Source organism: Thunnus maccoyii, chromosome 10 (assembly GCF_910596095.1).
Source record: "Thunnus maccoyii chromosome 10, fThuMac1.1, whole genome shotgun sequence".
NCBI classification, from domain to species: Eukaryota; Metazoa; Chordata; class Actinopteri; order Scombriformes; family Scombridae; genus Thunnus; species Thunnus maccoyii.
This window is the reverse complement of record NC_056542.1, coordinates 28,651,678-28,679,402: the sequence shown is the minus strand read 5'-3', so window position 1 is coordinate 28,679,402 and position 27,725 is coordinate 28,651,678. Positions and strand designations below refer to the sequence as shown.

The following is a 27,725-nucleotide window of genomic DNA, read 5'->3' as shown; positions in this document are numbered from 1 at the left end:
CTATAAGTCTACTGCCACAAAAGTAGTGAGTCTGTCATTCTCATTGCACACCAAAAATTAAAGTTGTTGGATGGATATTTAGGGAGCCACATTTGTTATTCTTTCACTCTGTCGGCCTCAGGTGTACATAGTCATAGCTACACTTTGTCAACACCAACTGTAATCTGTCAGCCGCAGCAGTACTAAGGTATAGATTTTGCAAACATCAGCATATTACACATGCTTACAGTTGGCATGTCAACATCCTAATATTCTTACAAGCCATGTTAAATGATTATTTTAGTTCAATGTCACTTTGATTATGCTGCCACCCTCTTGTACAGCATTTCTCTACAACCCCATGTTTCTTCTCCTGCTGCACAGTTCTGTGTTTGGGTTTGCATTTCCTTCATTGTTTGTGATTGCACCTTTTGTGTATGTTTTGACAGTTGCAGCATTTGGAGTGATTTAGTGGCACATATATATTTCACACCCCAGTGGTATCTAGCTATGCAGATAGTTTTGGTTTCAGTTGCTCAGGTTCTGAGATATCTGTCTACGAGATTTATTCCTCCAAATCAATACAATGGATGTATTTTCAAAAGGCACAATTGTTTCTGTTCTGTTTAGGTTTTCGAAGCACGGCTCTTTAAAGTCTCATGAAGAACTAGAGCTTCCCTCTGAGCTGACGGAGGACTGGGCCACCATGGAGGTGTGTGTGGACTGCAAGAAGTTCATCTCTGACATTATCGCCTCCAGCAAGCACAGTCTGTCTCTGGCCACCAAGCGGGCTCGCTTAAAACGCAAGACCCAGTCCTTCTACATGTCCTCCCCTAAAGGAAGGGAGGAGTACCGGCCCTCTGAACGAACAATCAAGGAGATCTAAACTGCTTCTCTCTATCTGTCTCTCTGACTGCTTCCAGCTCCAATGGCAGAATTATATAAAGACTCAACTCTGGATATGATCTTACTGTACATGTACTGTATACTTAAGTCAGATAAAGCTGTCAGCATGGCTGATATGAACCTCTGTGGTGGACAGTGTGGTTTTTGTTGCTGTGTCCTGATCATCATGTACAGCTCCTCCAGACAACAGCATAATGTAGATCTACCAATCATTTTTTTTATCATATCATAGATGATCATTTAATCTCTGCTCACAGACTTTTGAAAAAGACAAGAACTGAGCTGATGACTAATGACAATGCCTCAAAATGGAATGACTTCCCTCCCCTCTTATGGCACAACAGCGTGGTCCACCCCAACTCACATTAAAATCAATAAGCACAAGACAGAAGACTGATGTGTGTTTGACTCCCTCAGGCACTGACACTGCAGGAGACACAAGGCCTGCAGAGAAATCATGTTGCGAAGCGTGACAATAAGATGTGGAATATTAAGCTGTATGGGTTTTTAATTTTTTATTTAGTTTTTTATACACTTGTCTGTACAGTAAATGATTGTTCAATGAAAAGTCATCCCCAGTTTGAGGCTTTCCCCCCATGTTCCCCTTTACCAAGCACACCTGAAGGCATGCTTCTGTTTTTGTGGGGGGAATCAGGGGTAAAGTTTCCCAACATATAAGTTTTATCACCACAGATTACACCACATTGAGAAAATCATCTGTTTTTATGCAGGTTTAGTGCCAAATAATGTCTCATCTCTTTGTTAGCCCCTTTACCCCCCAAAAGTCTTTTCCCCTGATGTATGTTTGCAGCGGTCTTGCAACAAAATGATGTAACAAACTGGACTGACCCCTGCTTATTATTACTCCTGAAAATGTGCTTTCAAATCTTAGGAATTTCTCTATATAGATTAAATATTCATGTCAAAATAAGCCACACTAAAATTTAAAGTTCATACATTCTTAAGAAGTCAGCTAATCTGCTTCATCAGGACTGTGTGGATGTGGTTTGATCAGATTTGATTGACAGTGGTCTGTTAACAGTTATGATTGGTGCATGAAAATACATGACATCACATGTTTCCAGCTGTTTCCAGCCCTGCCCAATTCAAACCAGTGACAAGAGCACCAGAAAAAATACAGAAATCTCTCATGTGAAATAACAAAAACTGTAACTTTGACAGAGAAGTTGCGTTCACATGGAACTGGTTGAGAAAATAGGTTTTCAGGGCTTTTAAAGCACAATTTCTAACCATATATTCATACTATATGTTCATTTACAACCATTATTTACTTGCATCACTCAGATGTGCACAGAAGCAGGGACGGAAACATAATGGCCTGCAACGCTATGTGTAGGATATTTCAGACTTGCCTTTTAATTTTTGCATTTTTAAATGTAATTTTGAGTTGACAAGTACATAGTGAACTCTTTGCTTGGATTTGAAGATATTACTTCAAAAGGAGCAATTAGCATCATGTCAAATAAATATTCTATAGTATATTTACTTCGGTTTTTACTACATTAAGTTCCTGACTTGTGTTTGCATCGTGTGAATAATGATAAGAATAAAATGTCTAATTTTCATGTTTTTGTACAGATGTACAGTTAAAGAAACCCAGGTCACTGTACAGTCAACAACAAAAAGAAACATACTGTCCTGCTCTGCTGTTCGACACGTACAATAAGTCATAATATAATGCCTTTATGATTTTCCTTTGTCATCCAGAGTCTCATAGGTAAGAAGAAATACCTGACATGTGGCCTGGATATGTGTTTTATTGTACATCACATTCCTCATCTTCCTCCCAAGATGTTTCTGCCTTAAAAATGCCTTTCATGGTCACACTCATATGTTGAACAGTCATCTACTGTTACTGTACATACTTTCTTTCTAAGGGTTTGTTCGTAGATGAGATCTGTGTTGCCTCGATGATATATCGACAGAGACTGCTGTAGATCTGTGTCTCTGAGAGAAAATACTATCCTAGTACAGTGTGTTCAGGTAATAGTGAAGGGGAGGAGTGGGACGTCCACAGAAGAAACCTCACAGTGTGACAGCATCATGCATGTACTACGGTGTAGCTTTATACCTTCAGTCAGTATTACCTTCAAGCTGTAACTCCTTGCAGAGAGTGCGACAAATGATGACTACATCAATAAACACTGATGCAATACCTGACCAAAGTCTCTGTATCTTCTTTGTCTTTTATTTCAAACTGTATTTTCAAAAAGATTTTTTCCCTCTCGGAACAGCTTCCAATGTGTCTCCAAGTAGGTCAGAATATGAAGACCTGAGACCCAGGAGAGATCCTCTAAATACTGTCATTGGCTGGAAAAGTGGCCTTAAATCATCTGCTGAAGGTGGAACGTTTCTCTGATCTCATTGAAAATCTTGTTTTTAGGGGTGGGTCTACAAGCAGGATTTGTGACAACACAACTAGTTTGAAAGCCAATCCGGGTCCGGTATGCAACTTACACAAGTGTGTTGTGGAAACTTCAAGCCTCCAGTGCACAAACCCTGAGAATGGACTTTTCAGTGAAGCAGGAGACATCTTGTATCCAGCAGTTAAACTTCTGAAATGAAAAATATTTGCATATTAATAGATTCTGGAACTTTTAATGAAAGAGAAGGAGTAGAGGCCATCTTAAGGATTTAAAAGTGGCAATTATCATTTTTTGTGGAAAAACCATATCAGACACATATCATTGTCCCAAGCAGAGTTTTATTTTATTTTATATGGCTTTTACATGACTGGAGGGAATCTTTAACTTTAACACACACACACTCACACACATATAAAGCTCACCTTCCATCATTTTTATTGCTCATTTGTATGCACATAATTACATATATGTACAAATGAGAAATAAAAATGATGGAAGAGGTACCTAAACCAGATTGGTCTTATATATACTGTATGTGTCAAAAATAAATAAGAGAATAAAGTGAGTAAATACAGCTGTGGAGGGTTGGACACGGCTCTCTAAAAGACAGACATCTATCAAATGAAATCAGTGCATGAATTTTGAATACAGGCAGCACGGTAATGAAAGTGACCGCAAGAATATATGGGCTGAACATCTAGAAACTGTTCATCCATCCATACATCATTCTGTTGTCCTTTTTCAGACTTTTAATTTTTGTATATATTGAAACTTTTTTATACACCCAGTACTGCTGTCTGTCATGTCATGTTATTTCTGTTTCAATAAAGTTGCAAAAAATAACAAAAAAACAACAAGCCCAAAGGCTGCGTTACCATAGTAACATGTAAACTGTCAAGCTTTCGGGCTAACAGTTGCTGTGTTTTACAAGGATAAACTATGTTTTGTGATTGCTATGGAGAGAAGTGAAGTGAGTGACTGTTTTTATCTCTTACAGTTGATATTGTTTCTTCCTGTGACTTGAAATGGAAAGTTAATACCGTGCTACAGTTACAGTAATGTTCTTAACTGTTCACTACACCAGACGCCATTGTAAATATCTCCTAGTTTGATGATACTTTGGTTAATGATGAAACCACGTGCCTTATGAAATACAGCAGTTCTATTTATAGTCTGAAAATAGTAAATTCAGCATTTTAATTAGCTATTAAAGCTATGTCAAAACTTGGGAAATGTAAATGCACGTCACAAGTTCCCAAGTTGGGATGGTACCTTGCCTGCACCTACATGAAAATCACAGTGTGAAACTCACTGGTCTTTCCGTAAAATCTGAATAATTCTTTCTCACTACTGCGTCCGACAGATGTCTTTGTCCCGGATTCAGAGTCTCAGACTGGCAGCTGTACTGGAGGATTGTTCAGACCAGTTGGACATACTGGGGCATGCTCTGACAGTGCAGATGAGCAGGGAGCGCAGCAGTGCAGCAGCACAGGTGACTTTACTGTGAGGAACATCTGTCAGACAGCTGCTGGCAGACAGCTGCTGTCTGCTGCTTTGATCTGATGATGGTGTGAATGTTTTTATTACAGATTATTTTCCATTTCATTAACTCAGTGTAAAAAAAATGTATTGACTAAAATACTGTATTAAATGTGTGTGTGTGTGTGTTTAGGAGGAAGCCAGAGTGACCAAGCTGAAACGAGACTGGTGAGTACAGACAGCTACTGTGTTGACTAAATTTGGCTTTGTTGATAGGATTTTTAAATCATAAATTTGAGTATGATTTAGTCTTCAGTCAGAGTGTGATTCTGCCTTTGCCTGCCCCCCCCCCTCCTCTCTGCAGTCAATATATATCACAGCAGGTGTCCAAGTTATATTTAGAGCTGGAGGAAAAGCAGAGTTTCAGCTGTCTGCTGCAAGTGGTGGAGGAAGCGGAGCAGAAGAAGATGGCTGAGAACATGAGAAGGTTCCTTACTACATTATATGGAAACAATAACACTAATCTTAATCATAATAAGAGTACATAACTGGAAAAGTAAATTTACTGGAAACAATGTGGTGTGATTTCTGAGAACAGAGGGGTGTTACAGGGGTGTAGAAGAAAGAAAGCAAGGAAGTCTGTGTTGTATCATTAATGTGAATGTCTCGCTGTCAGAGAGACAAAGAGAGAGCTGGAGCGTAGAAAACAATATGTACAGAGGCAAGAAGAGGAGCTCCAACAGAAAATTGAGAAACTGAAGGTGAGACACTGAAAGCAAATCCAAGAACTAAAAACTGTCCACATTAGTGGTTGTTAGGGGTGAGTGAGAATCTTTTAATTGGGGTGAACTGACCCTTTAATTGAGTACAAAATCAAACGCACAATACTTTCCCCTCTCCTCATGACATGCAGCAGCTCACCAAAGACCTGACACAAAAGCTGAAAGAGCAGCCATCGAAGACAAAAAACAAGAATAAGCTTGTGGAGAAGGACTTTGAGCTGCAGTTCCAGAAGACAGAAAAAGAGACGAGCCAAGCTGAGAAGCTGCTAGAAGACCAGCTGGAGGTGGGTCCAACAGTCCAGTGTGGGTTACACTTTCAAAGTAACAAATCTCCATTTAGGTTAGAGATAGTTAGAGTTCAATGTAGTCCAAAGGATGTCCTCTGCTCTCTTTCTCAGCTGCTGAAAAAACAGTTTAAGGAGGAGGTGAGAATTCATGAGGAGTCGCACAAATTTCTGCAGAATCGACATGAGGTTGGTACAGCAATTAATAACATCTGACCATTGTTGTTATGTAATTGTTGCTCTTGGGGCTGCTTGTCTGGTATTGGCTTAGCTGCAGTTTAAGGTTTAGGTGTAACAAAATGACGTGGCTGTGGTTTAAGTGCACTTGTGGTTCAGTTAAAACCCAGATGTTGTATTGTGTAGAAATCACCTAAATGCCACTACAGGTCTACAGACATAATTTAACTAAGACTAGACTTGAGTGTAATAGGATTGTTTCATGGAGGACATTTTGACATATCACAGTAGGAAAAGCACAGGTGTAAATAGTAAAATGAATGATGGCTGAAATCCATTTAGCTGCTTCAGTTTCAAGGTCCTGGTATTGTTCATGCTGGCTCACTGTCACACTGTCATGGCTTACTGGGACACTTGAATGGAGCAAAGCCAGTCATCGTTAATGCTATTAATAACAGCTGTGCTTCTCCCACACAGCTCAATTATTAATATCTAAAAGTTCAAATCTTTAACCATGAAAGCAACACTATCACCAGTTGTGACTGATGTAATTGTATCATTTAAAAGGTGTCACTTCTGCATCATTTCATTTTGACACCAATATCACCACATCTGACCATATCTGACAGAATGAGGAGGCCATTTCATAGCAAGTAGACACAAGTCCAGCATCTGCTAGGAGGACATGCAATAAATTTGTCATTAGGCAGGTGAGACACATCAATTGTGTGGTCACCTGAGATTGTAAGTCACTTATTGTAAGCAGTATTGTGGGACCAATTCCAGTTGAAATTTCAATGTAAGCTAATATATTTCACAGATTCTGCAGATTTGATTCTACAGTAGAGTGTAGAGTTATTACTGCTGGGGAAAAATCATCCGTGATATGTTTTACATTTGTATAAAAGGATGGATTGATAAAAAATTGCTTTTGTGTTAATCAAAAGTGTAACTAGAGTATATCTATATTAAAAACACACTGTATATTGTTCCACTGAAAGCAGAAAGCTTAAACCAGTTTTCCTAAATACCATTTTCAGTGAGTTATGAATGTACAGCATCATTAATGCAATGTTCCTCTGAATCCCCAGTACATCCAGTTTAGTTGTGGCTCAGCTGCATCTGTGCTCATTTCTACAGTCAGGTTCAACTTGGCACGCAGCAAGTTACAGTTCAGCTGGATTCTTATTAAGCTACTATTATTATGTTAGCACTGCAGCAGCAACTAATCTTGTTGTTGTTGTTGTTGTTGATCAGGAGTTGCAGCAGCAGCTGCAGCAGTGGCAGCAGCGCACGAAGCAGATGCTGCAGGAGAAGGAGCAGCAGCTCAACAATGTGCGCTGCAAAAGAACGGTGATTTTGGACAAACTGATGGAGATGAGGAGGAAGGTGAACAGCTCACCATGTTGAACAAGACACAGTGAACAGGTGCTGAACAGGATGCACAGTCACTATTAGATGAACATTAATGAGATGCTGATGTGTGTTCAGTACAGGGAGATGGAGCAGATGGTGGTGGAGGACAGGGAGGAGCAGGAGAAACTGCGCCAACAGCAAGCAGAGGCCAGAGCTGCTACCAAGGTAATAACATCCAATTAGGACACAGATCCATGAGCCTTACTAACATGTTTCGTGCTCTGTCTGATCCACTGTTGTGTTGGGTTATTTATCACCTGTGACCTTTGACCCTGCAGATGCAGGCCTGGTGGAGAGGCTGCATGGTGCGCAGAGGCCTCGGCAGTTTTAAAAAAGCAGAGGAGGGCAAGAAAGGCAAGAAGAAGAAGGAAGGAAAGAAGAAGAAGAAATGACTTCTCTCCAACACTGCTTTGTGACATTCAAAAAATGTATTTAATTTAACAACAATAATTTAAAAAATAACTAAAAATGTAAAAGCATGTTTTTTGTCATTTCAAACATACAGTTTACACCAAAACTAAAGCAATCCCGTACAATGTTTAAGAAGAACAAGAAAAGTGGTACACTATGTGAAGGTAACATGGAGCATATCAGCATCATATCATATATAAACATATCAGCAAAAGTAGCACCTTGACTCAAAAGATTTTTTCATATTTTATGTACAGTATAACCTGAACAAAAAGGTCAAAAAGTCATTTCATCACAGTAAACAAATTAAAATATACAAACGCAAGAAATCAAAATGACTTCCAACAATGAACACTACTACGTAGTCTACTGTAAATGACCATAGGCCATACGTTTTTATACAAGTCAACACCTTCACATGATAACGATTTCAGCCACAGCCACAGTATTTTAATACTGTTTGTTGATGCATTTACACAATACAAAAATCCATCCAGTATATCAGAACACTGGACCATTGATTACTGACAGATCATGTTTTTAAATACCCTTCTTCTTGGAATTAAACGTGTAAAAGTGTGGGAGGGCTAAATATACAATTTAAGGATGTCATCAGACAAGGATGACTATTAATATGAAGGGGAAAAAAATCAAGTTTGCTATGAATTCTTGAGGAATTGTGATTGATTAATTATTTGTGTTTGGTTTCATATCCTGTTGAAAGGATGACACTTTTGTTTCTCTTCTGTATGTACTTTTTTATTGTTTGTTTGTTTATTTTATTGTTAATTGGTGGACCCCAGGAAGAATAGCCAATGCTTATGCTGCTTATGCTAGGAGATATAAAATAAATAAATAAATAAATAAATAAATATATGAATAAATAAATAAATAAATAATGAAAGAAAGAAAGAAATATGATCATAGAGGGATGACTCATCCATGTAGGAAATTGATATAGTAAAAATTCCAGTTGCTTCCACCTTAATGTCCTCATATCTGACAGAGAAGCAGAAGGCCCGGCATTGCAAAACAGGAAAGCCTTTGACTGAAGAGGATCTTTTTAGGGTATGGTTTGGAGAGCTGACGTTTGTTTCTGCGTACTGAAAATCTTGCGACACTTAGTCGGCCGCAATTAGCTGTAGTTATGTTTTTAAATCAGTACGTGCAAACACACACAGTTGGGTAGTGGCTGAAACCCATCTAAAGGCTGAGTCAAAGCAGAACTGACACTGAGACCAATCCAAAGGGTGACCAATTCACAATGTCTCCTAATACTGAGTTTCAGTTACTTTGGTTATCCTACCGAATGACAAAGTGTTGCTAGAATGTGTAGTGTCAGCTTTGTGTGCGGCTACAGCCTCACATGTGTGTTTCCTCAGATTCCATCAAGCGGGTCTTGTCCACCTGCATATAGTTATTGTCTCCGATGATGACGCAGCTGAGATTAGAGCTGTGGATGTTGATGCTCTGAGGCTCTGCTGATGGAGGAGGAGGAGGAGGAGGAACAGCAGAGGTCTGTGCTGCTCCCTGCTGTCCACAGCTGCAGCTGCACCTCATGTGATCTGTAACAAATGAACAAAGTGGATGTTTTTTACTAGTCCTGAGCAGTAAAAATAGTTTGAGTGCTGTGACATGTTTAGACACATGTGTGACGGCTGCACTGCAGTAATAGTAATACTACAAAACATAATACTGCATAGCATAGTACTTTAAGTGGCAGCTAAAGTGCTTCACATCCCTAGAAAAATGCTGTAAAATAGGTTTGACTGTTACCCACCATGCATTTGGAGCTCAGATTCCTGCATTAGAGGCTGATTTTCTGCCACTGCAGATGGGTAGGTGTCGTTCCCGATGACGCAGTCAATCAAGGTGGAGTTGCTGATGTTAACAATCAAAATTGTAGACGGCGGCGGGTTCCGGAGACTCACTGTTCATGAGAGAGAAAGGGGAAAAAGGGAAGAGAATATGAGAAAGGGAAGTTATTGTTCCAGAGTGATGTAACAGCACGATGTGTCAGAATACGTTTTTTTATAGTTCCTGAACATACGTAGTAAACTTAGTCTCCGTGAGGTTGAGTATGTAAGTGTGAGGTTACCCCTCCCCGCAAAAGAGATTTCCAGCCTCAATGGGTTTTACCTAATCTATCTATCTATCTATCTATCTATCTATCTATCTATCTATCTATCTAGATAGAGCCCAATCATACACACACACACACACACACACACACACACACACACACATACACACACACACATATATATATATATATATATATATATATATATCATATATCTATCTATCTATCTATATCTATCTATCTATCTATCTATCTATCTATATATAGATAGATAGATAGATAGATAGATAGATAGATATATGAGGACATAAATGATAAAAAAAAATAGAAAAAGTGGAAGTTATCTTGTGACTTCTGTGTCCAAATTACCTGGTATAGTTTTATCCTGTGCAGGGTGGTGATTTTCTGTTTTAAAGACAGCAAGAGAGGTATTATTACATTTACACTAATGGCAGACTTTTGGCATGTGTGGTGGGTTATCTGGCAATATGAAAATATATGTGCAAATAAAGTGTCAGTCATGTCTTTGAGAAACAAAGCTACAGTCTGAATCTGAACACTGAACAATTAAATAACAGAAACATGAAATAACAAGGAAGATATTCAGCATAACTGTTGTAAAACACAGCAAATATACATGCAGATGTTCATGGTTTTTCTTAAATTATTGTTTTAATTGTGTATTTCTGTGTGGAGACAATCTGGGTCATTGATTTTACCTGGGCACCATGTGATGTTTTCACACAACAGATTGTCCAATGGGCAGCAGAAAAGTTGGCAGGCTCTCCTGCAGCTTTTCTGCGCCATCTTCTGCACCATCTGCATGACTTTGTACATGCTGGAGGCTCTGCAGCTCATCACCTGGAGGAAAGAAGCAAAAGAAGATCAGCTTTAGCTTCAGTATGTGTGTGTCAGGGAGCCATTATCTGGGTGGTGTTATTGGGCTTGAGTTTTTCTGTACAATAGTGATTCCCAGCAATGGTGACATTCAAAATAGAGGAGGCATTCACAAACCACAACACCACAAATGTAGCTAACACCCCCGGCCCACCTTCCACTCAGGGCTGTTTTTCTAGGTCACATGCAGTTTCTCTTGCCTATAGCTAGTTTTAGACAGGAAACAGTTTTAGTGAACAACACCCAACAATATAGAGAAATGAGGGATTGTTTGTGTCAAAGATTTTATCACAAAACCAAATTAGATTTAGAGTATTTATTTTTATCCACGGACCTTAGAGAACTGAACCACAGTCTATGTGTCCTGTATACAGTGGTGGAAAGTAACTAAGTACATTTACTCAAATACTGTACATAAGCACAATTTTGAGGTACTTGAGTATTTCCATTTGATGCTACTTTATATTTCTACTTCACTACATTTCAGAGGGAAATATTGTACTTTCTACTCCTCTACATTTATTTGACAGCTTTAGTTACTTTTCGGATGAAGATTTGACACAATGGATAATATAACAAGCTTTTAAAATACAACACATTGTTAAAGATGAAACCAGTGGTTTCCAACCTTTTTGGCTTTTGACGTCTTACAAAAAGAAGTGTGTAGTCGGGGTCACATTTCAGATGTCTATGAGTTGTTAACAGCTCCACCAAATAGTGATTTTTCCCTCTAAACTTCTCACATGATCACTGATGCTTCACTATTAATAATCTAATGATGTCAAATATAATAATATATCACAGAGGGACCAAACCACTACTTTTGGTTTTATACTATAACTACACCAAGTTGATAACACTTATGTACTTTTAATTCATGCAGTTCTTTTACTGGCAATTAACTTTATTGACATATCGAAGAGAGACATGCACAGACATATTTCACTCATAGATGCAGGCTAATTATGGAAAAATAAAATAAAATAAAACAATTCTCACCTGATTAAACGATGTTCTTTCTTTCATTTTTGTCAAATTGCTGTTTATAAAAGGACTCGGAGCTAGAGGGTCAGAGGTGTTCATCATTCGTGTGGCAGTGGTCGTTATACTAAAGTTGAAGACAAAAAGCCGGCTGATATACAGAAATTTTCAGAAAACCCCCCGGTCGACTCGGCGCATGCGCAATGTAACTTGGGCTTTCCGTCCGAAGCTTCTAGTAAGCTTTCTCTTTAAAGTAATTACAGATTATTGCATGATATTTCACATGTTTGGACCTACACATGAAACATTAAATAAACAACAGGTAGTTCAAGAAACTGATATATTTTTTCCCTCTCTGACTCTGAATATTTTTGTCAATGACTGGCACAACAGTAGGATATTTTCCTGTTAAATATGAAGTTAGTTTATTTATTGATTTCAAACAGATTTTTGGACTATCTGTTTTTCCACCAATTCCGCCTTCGTAAACTCCTATTTCCACGTCTAGGCGCGTTAAAAATACAGCACATTAAGTTGGTTGCACATGAGTTGAACTGATGTTCACTCATAGGAGGCATCAGAATGAAGAGGAGGAAATGATGCAACAGGCATGAAGGCAGGTATCAACACGGGAAAATTACACTACACGTGTACAATTTTGCTGTCCTCAAAGCCTAGTTGAACATAAAAATTTAGTCTTTTGAAGACTTCTTTTGAAGTCCGGCCCAGTGAAAAGGTCACAAGATAAATATAAGGGGTCGTCATGTGAGATGATGTAATTCATCTTCATGCCAGTTTATTTGAATTTGAATTTGATTAATAGGGTAGGAAAGGAGAAAAAAGTTTTGCTACACCTTTTTGATGAGGGATATGCTCGAATTTTTGTTTTTTGTGAGATATTGGAGAGTTTGGGCTTTGAACAGTTATTTAAATGAAACCATCTGAGAAATGTGTCTTAAGTGGAACTGCTAACAACTCACAGACATCTGAAATGTGATGAGGGGCTCTAAGCAGACACTGCTTTTAAGGAGTAACAAGCCAAAAAATCCGGGGGAAATTGGTTTAATCTTCAACAATACATTGTATTTTATACATTTATCTTCTGTTTTTTAAAATTTGAAATCTATAATCTGGAAAATAACTATTTGTCAGATAAATGTAGTAAGGTAAAAAGCACAATATCTCAATCTGAAATGTAGAGGGGTAGAATTGGAAAATAACATTTTATACTTGAGTTAAGTACAAGTGCCTAAAATTTGTACCAAGTGCCTCAAATTTGTACTAGTATTTGAGTAAATGTACTTAAATACATTCCATCATTGGGTGTTTATAGCCTAATTCTCGTTCCTGTGCAGCTCATGGCCTGGCATCCGTTTTTCCGACTGCACCTGAAAGCAGCACGAACATCGTAAAATAACCAGCAGGAGCAGTCAACAGTGGACATCAGCAGAGACGAGTCACAGCTTCCTGGATGGAAACAACACACACACACACACACACACACGCACAGACACACACACACACACACACACACACACACACACACACACACACACACACACACACACGCGGAGCGAGCAGCAGGACGTTTAAACATGTTATGCGTGTGTGAGAGAGGCGGCAGCGGGGCGGCAGCGGCATTAGGCGTTGGCAGCAGCGCTTGTTAGAACAGCAGACTGTAACAACACATGTGTCTGTGCCACAGTGAGAGCACTGCGGCTGTGGATCTGGACTCAGGCAGCTCCTACACCCAGTGGTCCACAGGCAAGGTAGGTTTCGCTCTGTGTGTCCTCTGCTCATCCGGCTTTTGTCTGCATCACTTCACGGAGACGCTGCTCTGCCAAAGCCGTGTATGAAATAGTGTGAGTCGGTACTGTAAATGCGTCAGTATTTGAATTTTGACCTATGTGAGTATGCAACCTTGGAGGGTGATGCAGATGTGTCAAATTTCATGTGTGGTCTGGTTGAATGCACTGTAACAGATGTATTACCCTCTTATTCTATTATGGAAAATAACCTTCCATTAACTCCATGATTACTGTGAAAGAATGCAAACTGGCAGTCTTTTTTTAAGGAATAGGGATAATACCTTAAAATCAATTTTAATATCCACCACACTGAGTCTGGATATCCTGATGCAGGCTACAGTAGATGCAGGTTTTCCAACCTTATCAGTTTTTATCAGATTTGTATGTTTCAGCTTTATGTGCTCTTGTTTCAGGCTCTCTTGCCCCAAAAACACACAGGTTACTTATTTGGCCAGAAAGACAGACAGGCAGTGATTGCAGCTGTATAAATGATGCCATATAAATTCTGCTACACACTCCACGAGCACACAGTCCCAGCTGCCTCCCTCCAACACAGTGGCCGTCTGTGTAAAGCAGCAGCAGCTTTTCACCGGGCAGATCTGGTTTTCCGTTTCTGCCTCCCTGGTCAACAATGATGCTTTGATCCCCAGTGGCTGGAATACCACCAAGACCTTGATCCGTGAGGACTACTAATGACTGAATGGCCAGCTCCACACCTTAAAGAACTTAGCAAACAAGGGCGTTTTGATTAATGAATAGCTCTAACACTGGAAATTCAAGTTTGTATGTGGACTCTCAGCTTAATTGCTTTTCAGTGGCAGGGACTGCAGTCAGTCTGGACTTTTGGAGGTCAGTACTGATACTAATATCTTTGGATTGAAGCTTACGGTTGCAAGCATTTTGAATTGACATGGAATTTATTGAAATTTTGTCCCACAATTGCATATAATCAGGGAGGAGATGCTTCTGAAAGTCAAATCCTCCAAACTCATCCATGCAAACAAATCGGATCACGATGCTTCATTAGAATCAGGGAACCATAAAGTATTGATAAGCGCTGTGGTTAATAGTCAATCAAACTGCCTCATATCTGTTGTATCAAAGGTGGATAACACATTGGGGTTTTTTTTGTTCTAAGATGAAAACACTTTTATGGCCTAATATATTGACAGACAGTTACGTAAGTAATCACGAGTTCCTCTGAATTCGAAAGTTGTTCCAGGATGATAGGCTTGACTGCATTATTAAATACATATTGGAGTTGCCACGCAGGAAAAGCTAGCTTAGTAGAAACCTGTTATTTTCTCATGCAAGTCCATGGGGCTGGTTATGCTCGGGCAGGACGGCACAGGCTGGCAGCATCGTGGGATGATGACTGCAGCCTGTCTAAAAGCAGTGCAGGAGGATACATCATGACTGTGCAGAAACACCACTGAGCGTTGCTACAATCAGCTCCACTATCAATGATCTGTATGTATGCCGCCGCTGATCGATAGCACATAATAAAAGAGCACTCACTGAAAAATTTAGGACAGTGGTGGTGTTGGTGGTGGCTGTATTGATTGAGCTGCTCCAAAGTTTCCTGCCAACTTTAACAGCCTGCTGAATTAGAGTACATTGTGTGTGGGATAATGTGTGATTTCAACAGCCACTCAGGCTGCAGAGTGTGTTTTTAACGCCACCGTTTCCTGTGTGACCCTGTTCTGTGTCCAACCACTGTTATCTACAGGATTAAAGGCAAATCCCAGATTATGGTTATTATTCCTCATGCATTTTGGGATTGGGCAGAACCAAAGGGATGATTTTTTTTGGGTTTGGTGTCTTCAGTTCCTTTTAACACCAGATTATGCCCATATTATCCACCTACATTTGCCCTGCTGTCCTAAAATATGTAACTGGTACATAATGTCCGATAACCAACAGATAGCATTTGTGCTTTGATGCTGTAATTAAACAGCTTTTGTGTAATATACCTTTTTTGTTTTAGCCATGCTAGCTGCATGACTCTATGGATGTCAGCCTGTTGGTCAGTCAAATACTCTGATCCAAACTGTTATATCGCAACAACTATGGGATGGTTTGCCATGAAATGTGGTACAGACATTCATGGTCTCCAGAGGATGAACTGTAGAGACTTTGGTGATCCCCTGCCTTTACCTCAGCAGTTTCTGAAGTTTTCTCTTATCCTGTGAAATATCTCTACAGTCCATCAAATAGATGGATTGGCACAAAATCTGTTTCAGACATTCATGGTTACCAGAGGTTGAATCCTAATGATTCTTCTGTAACGCCACCATGAAGTTGATATTTGTGGCTTTCAGTGACATTTCTCAACAGTTATTGGATGGATTGCCATACACACATTCATATCCCCCTTAGGATGAATTATAAAAACATATTTTGATTTATGACTAAACACTAAATATAATCAGCTGTACATGTGCTGTACTTTGTGTTTAGATCTGTAAATTTGCTTGATGTTAACATTATCTTCAAACAAAATAGTTTCAATTGACTGTAGCTACACAAGTTATTTACCATGTTTCAAATGATCAACAATCAATTCTTCCTGTCAGAATGAGAGAGGAGATGGTCAATAACTGTAGGCTTGGTAAACACAGACCTTGGACTTTGGCCTTGGAAATGACAGCCATTTATGGAGAAACAACAGACATGATGACTAATCAATAATACTGCAGTAATAACACATAATTATATTTTACTTCATGCACCACACAGCTTCAAACAGTGACTAATTCATGTCTCAGGTTGCAAGACAATGATAGTGTTGCATCAGAGAAAGCTGAAGTCATCAGAGTTGGTGTTCCGGGTTAACAGAATGGATGACAGGTGTCAGAAACAGGTTGCAGTGTTGTCAGAAGGCCTAGTAGTGGCTGTGTGAACTGTAATAAAAGGGGAAGTGTTATGCCTGATACAGATCAGTGCTGTTTCTGCTGAACCTTTCAGGAACATGGAGGCTGTAGCTCCCCTCCGTCCCCAGCAGAAGGGCTAGAAGCCGCCTGATTCCTCCCTCCTTCCCTCCCTGCCTCGCCCGGCCATGGCCGGCAGAAGTCCCACGCTCAGCCGGGAAGCTGGGGATTCGGCGCTGGGGACCCCTGAGGCCAGCGATAACCCCCAACCAGGTCCCGAGATCTTCTGCAAGCTATGCCTCAGCGAGCAGCCATCTGCAGCTACCAGGGAACTGCAGAGATGCAACTGTGTCTTCTGCACAGCAGTAAGTAGAGATGAATGTATCCAGTATTGTTTCTGGACATATACAGTAGCTTATGCGCCAAGTGTTTTTTTTTAACAGTTCTTGCTTAAGGACACTTCCTCAAGAAACATGAGCTGTTACAAGATCAAATCTGAATCAGAAATTCTCCAGGATATATTTAGTTTTACTAGAAAATGTAAGTTTATCCTTTATACTCATATTGCTAATGCTGTTAGTCACTTTGTGTGGGCAGTGAGGATTTCACAAAAGTGATCCAACACAAAATTTTCTTTGGGCAATTTAGGCAAATCTCCAGTGTTTAAATTACTTGGAATGGGATAGTCTTCTTTATTGCAGCACCACTTCCTGCTATAAGATCTTTAAATAGCTCCTTTTATTGGCAAACGCTGCGTCTTACAGCTTTTGTGCAATGAAGTGGTTTCAACACAGACCATACTTTTTTTGTGATTTATTGTTGCTGCTGATAATTTTTCATGACAGCTTGTAAACAAAACTGATGCTCAAAAACTCACTGAGTTTGATTAGTCCTTTTATGAACAAAGGGCCGCTATCACTAGTATACAGGTTTGCCACTAAACTGCTCCTGTTGAATACGTGCTTGCCTGGTGCATCGAAACTGAGATGTTGGTGTTATGCCCTGATACAGAGAGGTTGCCAGATAGTGGCAGGTGTTAATCTCTTCCCAAGCAAGCTAAGTTGTCAGTGTTGCATGCACAAGGTCACACAGATAAAACACAAACACACATACACATACAGTGTCACGGGGAAGAAGGATACCGTAAACCCTGCTTATCAGTTGGACCTCACTGTACAAACCTGAAATATCTCCTCCAGTCTGGTTCAAGAGCAATGACTGTTGTTTGTGTTTTTTTAAAATTCCAGCTCGGTTGGATGAACAGTACTATACACCATGCTTTACTAGAAAGCACATGATTAGCAGAAGTTTGAATGTACAAGTGAGCCTAAAATACTTGTTTTTCATCTTCCAGTGAAAAGTGACATTTAAGTGTTTTTATTTTCTGTTCTTTAAAACTGTCTGCCTTTACGCAATGTTACTTAGTTCCTCCTACCCTTCTATATTTCGCAGCTGAGGCAACATATGACTTTTGACGTGTGAATGCTGATAAGGAACTCATGTTTATGTGGAATTCAGTTTGTGCAATAGCTCATATTTTTCTCTGTTTTCCATGCCTTCATTGCATTTGTCTTGAGTAGTTTGTCATGCTTGAATGTATTTTGTGTTCTGTATTATTTTTCACCCTGGTGGGACTGTAAAGATGTATGATTATATTGTGTGTTTTTTGCATGACATTTGTGAAAAAAAGAAATCAGCCTGCTTTACTCAGTATGTGGACTAATGCTACTGTGGTGTTTCCCTCTCCAGTGTCTGCAGCAGTATGTTCAGCTGGCCATCATCGAGGGTGGGGGGGCACCCATCACCTGCCCAGATATGGCCTGCCAGAAGACTGGAGTGCTACTGGACTCTGAGGTATGCCCTGTTAAAAATCAATGATATGTAGGTCATGAGGGAAACCAAAAAAAGCAAGTAGGCTTCATGAGTCCATAAAACACAAATATAGTGTTGATGCACAAACATGTAATCAACTAAAATCCTGTTTTAGGTAAACATGATTTTTTGGAAAATTCCTTGAACTTCTAAGTTGCTGGCTCCAACACTTTGTCTCCAGGCCAAAGTTCTGCAAGAAAACTTCAAAGGTTAATTGTTGTGAAAATCCTTCACATTCACCCTAAATGACATTTCAGAGGAATTTCTTGTTGCTTATGTATGTGAAGAGTGACATGAGGTAATTTGAGCTGTCAGACAAAAAGTGAAACACCATGAGCTGTCAGACATTCATGAACCGTGAGCACGTCAAGGAAATATAAACTGCTGATTTACAAATCAAATGGAAATTCTGCTCCTCAGTTCCTCATTTTCGTTTTTTTTTCTTTTCTGAACACTAATACATAAAGAAAAGTCTCTTTAACTACTGCTTATTGGCCTTCCATCTCAATTAGAATCAATTTAATTGAAGAATTTTCATCCCCATTAATTAGTAGTTAAATGACGGCAGAAGATATGCACTGCAAAATTCCCAGCACAGTTATCTTTGTCTGTGCTACATTTGCAAGATTGGAATGGAAAAGTAATAATTTCCTACAGCTTATTGTTCTTTAAAATGTTAATCATTTTATCCAACTGTAAGCTAGTGTTGGTCTTAGAAAACCTTTGCAACATCTTTTTTGTGGAATGAATCTAGACATCACCTTGCTCCGTATCTTATTCTAGTTAGTTATAGTAGTTCTCTATTGCAGTTTGATTGCTGTTTTGCAGCCTTGTCTGATAAAAATGTTGCCTTTAGTCCAATTTCTCTCTCACTGGCTCTTTACTGACTACTTTGTTGTCTTGGAGATAATGCAGCAAATTGTAGTTGCGAGGTGACCTTTTGATCCTAGTTGATCTTTGAAGCATGGACTTCTCGGAAGCCACACTTAACAGCCTCGCTTCCATCTTGCATTTACCCAAAATAAAAACTTATAAAAAAAAATACTTGCTTGTCTTACCTGGGATGTCTATATCAATGCATGTTCACAAATCTATGTCAAAGCTCTGAGTGTATGAAACATGACTAAAGCCCCTTTCTGTGTGCTCTGTGATTTCTAGATAGCTGGCTTGGCCCCAGCAGATCAGGTGGAGCTGTATCAGCGCCTGACGTTTGAGAGAGGTGGGTATTGTTGCATTAGCATGCTGATGACTGTTGACAGGCAGTGGGCTATTTCAGGTTGCACATCAGCTGGAGGTATTACAGTAAGCAGCCCCCCAGAGTGCTGAGCTTCACATGCCAGGGATATTGTGGGGCCTGTTTCCATTTTTTCCTGTTCTGCTATGGTCCAGTGTCACCCAGGAGGTTACTGATACTCTGGCTTTAATACCTTCAGTCACAGCAGGAAATTCAACAACAAATGCTACAAGAAGTCCATGTTACTACTCTGATAAAACTGAAGTAATGAGGGTTTTTGTGCTAATACATTGTATAACCTATGTGTAACTGATTATACCATGGGCTGTGGAAATGCTTGACTTTGTCTTGCACTGCAACAGAAAGAGAATCACTGAAATAACTTACTGTTGACATTTACAAATTGCAAACTGAGGTTAGTTTGCCTTGTAGCTATATTGGTCTTTTCCATTTGCACAGTAACGATACGTTGTGAAGCCAATAATGGATATTGTTTACTCTGGCCATAAATCATGAGACTCATAATACAGGATGTATTATGAGGTGCAAAGTGCAAGCTGTTTTGTAACAGAGCTTCCCTCCTGTTATGATTCATAATCAAATTATGAGCTGGTGATCTGAGTCAGCTCATGAGAGATAGTTTTTGTTTTGGTTGTGAAACATTCAAATTTTTCATAAGCAGTTTAAACTTTATCCTTCGGCTTTTGCAAACTTCCTAAAGGACAGGTTCACATTTTTTCAAGTGTGTCTTAAAACAACAGTCAGGTGTCCATATGAACAGTGAAAGAGGTTTTCCTCACTGTAATCATTCCTCATGTTCATACCGGCTATTAAAAGATCCCCTTCAAATGTGCTTTTAATGTAAATGATGAGGGACAAAATCCACAGTGTGTCCACACAGTCATTTTGAGCAAAAATGCATTTAAAAGTTGATGTGAAGCTTATATGAGGCTTCGGGAGACTGAGTTAGTCATATCAAGTGGATATCTGCCACATTTACAGTCTTTTTAGCATCAAATTCCCTCTTTGTGTTTCCTTAGACAGTGTTTCCCTGTTGAGCTGCGGTGGAAGTATAGAAACAAAAAGAGACTTTGGCACTAAAAAGACTGTAATGTTGAAAGATATCTACTTGATTTGACTCATTTGGACGACTGAAGCTTCATATCAGCTTCAGATAAACTTTTAAATACATTTTTGCACAGAAGGACTGTGGATTCTGTCCCCCATCACTTACATTGTAACTGCATTATGAAGGGATTTTCTAATAGTCAGTATGAACAGGAGGAATGATTACTGCAAGAAAAACCTACTTCAGTGTTCATCAGGACACCTTACTGTTGTAAGACAGACTTGAAAAATTGTGACCCTGTCCTTTAAGGCTGTGGGCCTTCACAGATAGCCCATTAAATATGACAACAGTATATTTGTTAGATGTAGCCATGTCCAGCTTTGGCTCTGGGGATGCAATGTCGGTCGGTCAGTGCACCACTTTGGTCCAGACTGAAATATCTTGACAAATATTGGATGGATTAGTTTAGCTTAAAAATTCAGTTTGTGAAATACTTTGGTTTATGACCAAATACCTGCAAAAATAATGGCATTCCCATCATCCTCAGCTGCACTTTGTATCACTTGTCTACAGAGAACACTAAAACATGCATTTTATTTAGTTCACCTCTGCTCCTTGATGTCTGCTTCATAAAAGAATAATCACACATCCCCTGTTGTTTTCTGCAGGAGTGAAGTTGGACCCCAGTAAAGCCTGGTGCCCGGTGGTTGAATGCCAGGCGGTGTGCAGTGTGCAGCCGAGCACTGAGGGCCAGCCCTCCGCTGTGTCCTGCCAGACCTGTCACACCATCTTCTGCTCCGGGTGCAGAGGGCCCTGGCAGGACGGCCATACCTGCCCCGAGCGCCAGCCAATGATGTCACCCTCGCCCTCTCATGAAAGCAGGTCAGTCAGCCGGTCGTTTGGTCAGCCGCCCGCTCCCTGCAGCCACAGAGTCTGAGCCGTACTTTGAAAAGGATACTGTGCTGAAAGCGAGATGAGCGTGTTAGTTCAGGACATTGAGGAGTCCACAAAGAAACACTTGTTACTGCTGTAAACAAAATGGTAACTTAACCCTGATTAGATTACTGTGCTTTATTGACTATTCAAGTCTCAGTTTAAACTGTAACCATCAATGTGGATACATTTTTTTCCAAATGTGTCTGTTTCTTTTAACTGTTAATCGGAATCAACTACATTATTTCAATTGTTAAGGAAAGTTTCATGTTAAAGTAGAAAGACCCAACAGTATAATAATCATTACAATGACAGGAAAGGAAAGTTATTGTTGTTGTACAGTACATTTACTGGATAATTTAAGTGATGTGTAGCTCTCCCACTAGTGACCGTGAGCTGAATGAAAACATTATTTCAGGATTAATAGCATAGTCTTCCTCAGAAGTGCCCTCTGTGTACTCCCTGTTGTACAGCTACATTACTGTGCTGCTCCGAGCTGTGGCTCTGCCAGACTGACTGATGTCATTGGGAGCTGCTGAGTTATATTGGAATTCCATTGTCTCAGTGCCAAAGGGAGGAGGATGGGCACCAAGCCAGCTAGTTCACTGTACAGAAGGAGCCTGTGCACTGCAGTGAAGCAGTGGTCTCTGCAGTGTGTTGGATGGAGTGTGTGATGGAGCAGGCGTGACAAGAATGAAGGCAAATCAACCTGATCTTAGTTTGAGAGCATGATATATATTTGCTTCGGCCTGCGGGTTTAGTGATCAACCACATTGTCCTTGAAATACTGAAGTCCTCCAGTGCAACCAAAAAAGCGAGTTGCTAGGAGCTGTTACCTTTAGTTTCAGGAATAGTTTGACATTTTGGGAAAAACGCATATTTTATTTCTTGCTGAGAGTTAGATGAGAAGGTTAATTTCACTCTCATGTCTGTGTGTTAAATAAGAAGCTAGAATCAGCAGTGATTAGTTTAGCTGAGCAGAAAGACTGTAAACAGGGGGAAACTTTTTAAATAAAGTTTTTAAAAAAAAAGTCCTGTCTACCAGCACTTTTAAAGCCCACTTAACACGTAATGTATCAAGTTTAATTCAGACAATCTAATCCATACATACTTTAAAAACACCAAGTTATGAAATGTCAGTTATTAAACGTCATCGAATCGAAGTGTATTTCACAAATTGTCAAACTATTCCTTAAACGTTTTTTACGTTGGTAGAAGAAATATTTCTGTAAGTCAATTTTTGTGTAGCTGTGTCAGTCACGTCCTGTCGCTGTTTTTCCGGCTTTAGCAGAAAAAGATGACGTTGCTATTCTTAATCCTGCGTACAAAGCTCTGATTGGCTCGGATGTTTTTCCAACCAGGGAATCAGCTACCAATGAGCACAACACCCGACCTATTTGGATTGCTGAATTAAATCTGAGATATGTGCATGAATTTAGAGGTCTGGAATCACACTGCTAAAAATGTCTAATTTAAAGCTGCTCTAATCAATATTTTTATATTAACAATGGATGAAATGACTATTTATAATATGAAAGGAGTCGTTTGTGGTGCTGAACCTACAGAGAATTACACCCCAACTCTGCAGTTCCACTCTCACCGCTCTCATCAACCTTGTTTCCAGCCATAGCAGGCAGCTGTTCAAACTCTGATAAACCCACTCTAGACTAGCTTGCCCAGTATCAAACTGCAGTCAGTCAAAGTTAGCTGCCCTGTATTGTACTTACAGAATATCTCCCTCATACCTATGACTCCCAAAATAATTAACCCAATTCCAAGTGAATACTGACCCTTCACTCTGCTGCTAAATAAACATTTCACACTTTGCCTGGAGACCCTTGAGGTCTTCGTGCCCCCATTAACTGCATGCCTTATACCTCCTGTGTCTTCCCCCCTCCATCCATCCACAGGGTCCGCTCCGACAGCAACTCTGACATGCCCATCAAGCAGTGCCCTATGTGTGGTATCTACATCGAGAGGAACCAAGGCTGTGCGCAGATGCTGTGTAAGAGCTGCAAACACACCTTCTGCTGGTACTGTCTGCAGAATCTGGATGTGAGTCCCCATGCTTGAAAAATTACTATATTCCCTCTCCACCTGATAAGAAGTATTTTATAGCCAAGTACATTCACAACATCTCAGCTGCTGCGTCACTAACTTTTAGTTTGTGTTTGAAGAACCTTGGTGATTACATGATAGTAGATTTCTTGTCTTAACATGTGCCTTTTGTAATTGCAGGGTGATATCTTCCTGAGGCATTACGATAAGGGACCATGCAGAAACAAGCTTGGCCACTCCAGGGCCTCAGTTATGTGGAACAGAACGCAGGTGAGGCCAGACAGTAGACAGCAGACCAGACTACGGTATTCATTTTAGGGTTGTGGTGACGCTCTCATTGTCTGAATGAATTAGCTCGCAGAGACACCCATCCATGAGCGGTAGTTTATTCCATGGGTTTAGTTAAAGCTGTGCCATCACGCTACCAGGAGTGGAAGTTAAAGATTTTGGACTCCATCCCATCAGCTCTGTTCGGCTGTCAACGCAGTTAGTCGCTGTTGAAATACTCTGCACTGAGGACATTACAGCAACCTCCTACGCAGGACAGTAAAACCACCATCCCCGCACACTTCCCTTATTGAAAATTTAAATAAAAACTGACATGAGTATGTCAAGTAATTCAGTTCTCATTTACCGTCAGACACGAGCTTTGTTCTGTTTATCAGCAGCTACATTTATTGCTGAATTTCCCTTTAAAAACCAACAGTCTGAGTCAGCATGTTGTTCGTGGTTTGTTGTTTTCTAGCTCTGTGCCCCAATAGTCCTTTATCAGACATTAAGCTGAGCTAATCCCAGCACTAATCTCAAATTCCTGCCCTGAAATGACGTTGTCCGTTCAACAGAACTATTACAATTGGCCGTAAAGCCAACTTTCTTTCTACTTTCCCAAGTCTGATGCCATTATCACATGATTAGTATCAAGCTTGCAGTCAGCCTCCTGATTGCGTCTTGGTTGGACTGTGTTACAAAGTGTCTGGAGAGTGGAAGTACAACAGCATAGTTGTTCCTTGCAAAACAACTCATGACGGACTCAGTTACACCCTTGCCTAACAGGTCCTATACCTTTTACAATCTGCTTGTCACAAATTCCTCTTCCACTGTAACTATGAGCAGCATGCAAACACTGCTGTTGTGACAGTACATAAATCAAAGTGCACTGTTTACTGTGTTTGTAGTGTACATTTTATAAATTTAGATTTGAAATGATGTGACACAAAGGTATGGGTACAAATTTGTCCATATACTTTTGGCCAAATTGTGTATAACTACATAATATACAATTAGAAACATAAATCAATAGTAATATCTTGGCATAATTACTTTACTGACATGGTTGTATTGCTAATGGTATTGTTGATGAACCCATTAACCCTACTGTCTCAAACAAGAAGTTGCTTGTTTACGATTTCCCTGTCAGCTTTTCCCACCAAATGTTACTGTTTTTAACAGGAAGCTTTAGCTACATTTGCACTAGAAGAACAGCGCTTTCTTCCCTTTTTGCTCTATAAAGCGATCTGTTGTGATACTATAAAGAACTACAGTGGATTTCCTGCAAAATCTACCATAGTGGCTCACATAAAATGCACTGTAAGGCCAGTACAGGCTGTCAGTATACTCAGCAAGTCATTTTCAGGGTAAACTGGATGAATAAGTGTTCCTTTATATGTTTGGAACATTTTCCAATTTCTTAGGCTCAGGAAATTATTTTAAAATCATTTGAATTATCTGAAAAACTCATTGTCACACAGCTGAAAACAGAACTGTTTTTCTGAGCCCATGAAAGGTTTTGGAAGACAGGGCAGCAATGTTATAGACAAAAAATCTCATGAAAAGATAGAAACCAACACTGACACTAACAAGTATTGTGTATGAGCCACAGTCATCAGCCTTCATTACCATGAACACACAGTTTATTTTGACTCCCATTACTGAAAATACACACTAGTGCACCAAATGTTTTAATACGCAGCTGAAAATAGTCCCCACCAAATGTACAATTTACTCCTTTTTGAGTAATGATTGCTAAAAACTACAGTGCTCAGCTACTTTGGGGAAATGACTGAGCCCCTTTTAAAAATTAAATAATATATTTATGAGCTGTTTAAATAAAGATTTTCATCTTCAGTAGGAACCAGTGGTTTTGTGGCAGAGTGCCACAGACAGGATAGGGAAGTCACAATCCCACAATGTTGATTTGGGCCTTTTCAGGGGATTTCTTGACAAAAACAAATGTTTTGAATAAGAATTTAAAAATATTATACTAATAAATTCTCAAAAAGAGTACAGTAATTTTGTTTTGGTGTTGAAATGCTACACATACTTTACCACCTTTTATTTGACAACTGGTGTCCTTGTTATCTATTTGAAAAGATTGTAGTTTATCAATCAGTCTGCCAGCTATTCAAGATGTTGCTGTGTTGTCTCTCAGGTGGTGGGAATCCTGGTGGGGGTCAGCATCATCGTGCTGGTGACCTCCCCGCTCCTCCTGCTGGCCTCGCCCTGCATTCTGTGTTGCGTCTGCAAGCCCTGCAGAGGGAAGAAGAAGAAAAAGAGGAAGAAGGATCTCAGCCAGCCAGACTCCTCTACATCATAGCGGTCTCCCTCTCATCAGCCCAGCCCAGGATCACTTCACCGGCTTTGCGTAGCTGGAGGGTCCAAGTAAACCAACAAAGTGCAAGTGCTACATGGTGGAAAAGAATACACTTACGCAACAATGGAGTACTTTTTCGTGACTCGACAGACCAGAGGTCTTACAGTGGTTCAGTAATGTCGTCGGTATCAGCATTTACAGACTCAGTGAGAGAGCTGCTTGAAAATCCCTCTTGAATTACAAGAGTATGTACTATATATGGTGGAAGTGTAAATATGTGGTGAATGAATGTAAGTCACGTATCTAGGTGTTTTCATATGCACAACAGGTAGCAAGGAGAAGGCAGCGCCTGTGGGGATTTTCCTGGACGGGGCCTTTGTTATCACCCACCTCTCTCTCTCACACACACACACACACACACACACACACACACACACACACTCACACACACACACACACACACACACACACACACACACACACATACACACATGCAGTTCAACGCCACCCTCATGTGCCAAACGTCATGATGCCAAACCAGAGGTGTCAGGTGCTCAAGTGCCTCACTCTACAGTGCCTGGTGCTTGGTTGTATTAGTTTTGTCTTCCATTCTATCTTTATCTTATGCAAAGATTTTAGCATTATGAAAATGGGCAACTGTCAGGATTACACAGGCTTGTAAATCCTCAAACAATGCAAAACATTCTTTCATAACGGGGAGAGGGCAAACGGCTTCATGTGTGCACTGTGCAGTATATTCTGTACTGATATGAAACATTATAGGGCTTCAATGGTGCACACAGAACTTTTCTTCTGCAAATGTTTTTTGTTTCCACCTGGAACATGTTCCAGACCAAAGGCTCTAAAGGATAATGTGTACTTTTCTAAAGTGTGTTACTATGTTTTTATGGGTTATGTGTGTATGGTATCCTGTTATCATTTCTACTTTTCTGTTGATGTTTCTGCATCAGATATTTTATAAAAGCGCCATTGTACCTGAAAGAAACATACTGTATTGAACATGCATCAGGTGGTTTGTGTTTGCTGACATTTATCATTTCACAGCTCATTAACTTCACTTTTGTGTTTGCAACAAGGACATGAGAAGAGATAAATATTCCCCTGAATATTTAGAGAATGACTCACAGAAATGAAACATCTGCTACTGATACAGAAAGCAAATATAACAGTTTTAAATACATACAAGAAAAATCCATATTTTGGTATATTTGTCCAACTTAACTGTATGTTGGAGCAGTTTTAACACTGTTACCTCTGAACAGGAAGGTCATCTAATTAACATAAGTAACAATATCCATAACTCATATATATATTGATCTATTTGTTACAAAGATATACAGTATAACACTAGCCTATATCCATAATTAATTGTATACATATATACTGTATATCAGCATTTATGATACAAAAAATGTTAAATTCATGTAAAAATGTATGAACCATATATAAAAACCATTATAAGCCATTATTTCTATATTCAGAAATAGA

The 27,725-nt window shown here is 39.7% G+C and overlaps 4 protein-coding genes across 9 annotated transcripts in view; 3 read left to right on the top strand and 1 right to left on the bottom strand.

The window, feature by feature from the left end:
• The window catches only part of spire1b (spire-type actin nucleation factor 1b), a 40,332-nt gene extending 37,273 nt beyond the window's left edge, over nucleotides 1-3,059 (top strand). For all 4 annotated transcript variants that reach the window (XM_042424318.1, XM_042424320.1, XM_042424319.1 and 1 more), the window contains one exon: nucleotides 610-3,059. In XM_042424318.1, the coding sequence (XP_042280252.1) occupies nucleotides 610-865 (256 nt within the window). In that variant the 3' untranslated portion in view covers nucleotides 866-3,059. The remainder of the gene's footprint in view (nucleotides 1-609) is intronic.
• A 1,098-nt stretch (nucleotides 3,060-4,157) lies between these two features.
• LOC121905741 (dynein regulatory complex protein 9-like) lies at nucleotides 4,158-8,038 on the top strand. 2 transcript variants are annotated; one of them, XM_042424233.1, is made up of 10 exons: nucleotides 4,158-4,242; nucleotides 4,636-4,764; nucleotides 4,945-4,979; nucleotides 5,116-5,238; nucleotides 5,428-5,512; nucleotides 5,665-5,817; nucleotides 5,932-6,006; nucleotides 7,252-7,383; nucleotides 7,486-7,575; nucleotides 7,689-8,038. In XM_042424233.1, the coding sequence occupies exons 1-10, from the start codon at nucleotides 4,228-4,230 to the stop codon at nucleotides 7,800-7,802; spliced, it is 951 nt and encodes a 316-aa protein (XP_042280167.1). In that variant the 5' UTR covers nucleotides 4,158-4,227; the 3' UTR covers nucleotides 7,803-8,038. The 2 variants fall into 2 exon arrangements, with proteins under 2 accessions (XP_042280167.1, XP_042280168.1); XM_042424234.1 differs by lacking the exon at nucleotides 4,158-4,242 and having other exon boundaries at nucleotides 4,749-4,840.
• A 92-nt stretch (nucleotides 8,039-8,130) lies between these two features.
• On the bottom strand, nucleotides 8,131-11,951 carry si:dkey-29h14.10. Its single transcript, XM_042424235.1, has 5 exons — nucleotides 11,801-11,951; nucleotides 10,624-10,765; nucleotides 10,274-10,309; nucleotides 9,602-9,751; nucleotides 8,131-9,386 (listed from the first exon to the last, which is right to left on the bottom strand). Exons 1-5 carry the CDS (start codon nucleotides 11,885-11,887, stop codon nucleotides 9,184-9,186), a joined length of 618 nt encoding a protein of 205 aa, XP_042280169.1. The 5' UTR covers nucleotides 11,888-11,951; the 3' UTR covers nucleotides 8,131-9,183.
• A 1,207-nt stretch (nucleotides 11,952-13,158) lies between these two features.
• Nucleotides 13,159-27,432, top strand: rnf144b (ring finger protein 144B). 2 transcript variants are annotated; one of them, XM_042425288.1, is made up of 8 exons: nucleotides 13,159-13,551; nucleotides 16,558-16,825; nucleotides 18,210-18,314; nucleotides 19,491-19,551; nucleotides 21,304-21,517; nucleotides 23,479-23,623; nucleotides 23,807-23,896; nucleotides 26,055-27,432. In XM_042425288.1, the coding sequence occupies exons 2-8, from the start codon at nucleotides 16,649-16,651 to the stop codon at nucleotides 26,217-26,219; spliced, it is 957 nt and encodes a 318-aa protein (XP_042281222.1). In that variant the 5' UTR covers nucleotides 13,159-13,551; nucleotides 16,558-16,648; the 3' UTR covers nucleotides 26,220-27,432. The 2 variants fall into 2 exon arrangements, with proteins under 2 accessions (XP_042281222.1, XP_042281223.1); XM_042425289.1 differs by lacking the exon at nucleotides 13,159-13,551 and adding an exon at nucleotides 13,582-14,439.
• Nucleotides 27,433-27,725: the final 293 nt, after the last annotated feature.

Bases quoted from the DNA above. Each gene is read 5' to 3' on its own strand.
- LOC121905741 (XM_042424233.1), top strand. The intron at 5,818-5,931 runs GTGGGTCCAACA...TCTCTTTCTCAG, and splicing joins TGCTAGAAGACCAGCTGGAG to CTGCTGAAAAAACAGTTTAA. The intron at 7,576-7,688 runs GTAATAACATCC...TTGACCCTGCAG, and splicing joins AGGCCAGAGCTGCTACCAAG to ATGCAGGCCTGGTGGAGAGG.
- si:dkey-29h14.10 (XM_042424235.1), bottom strand. From the start codon at position 11,887: ATGATGAACACCTCTGACCCTCTAGCTCCGAGTCCTTTTATAAACAGC. The intron at 9,752-10,273 runs GTAATTTGGACA...TCTCATGAACAG, and splicing joins ACAGGATAAAACTATACCAG to TGAGTCTCCGGAACCCGCCG. The intron at 9,387-9,601 runs GTGGGTAACAGT...CATTTGTTACAG, and splicing joins ATCTGAGCTCCAAATGCATG to ATCACATGAGGTGCAGCTGC.
- rnf144b (XM_042425288.1), top strand. From the start codon at position 16,649: ATGGCCGGCAGAAGTCCCACGCTCAGCCGGGAAGCTGGGGATTCGGCG. The intron at 23,624-23,806 runs GTGAGTCCCCAT...TTGTAATTGCAG, and splicing joins ACTGTCTGCAGAATCTGGAT to GGTGATATCTTCCTGAGGCA. The intron at 23,897-26,054 runs GTGAGGCCAGAC...GTTGTCTCTCAG, and splicing joins TTATGTGGAACAGAACGCAG to GTGGTGGGAATCCTGGTGGG.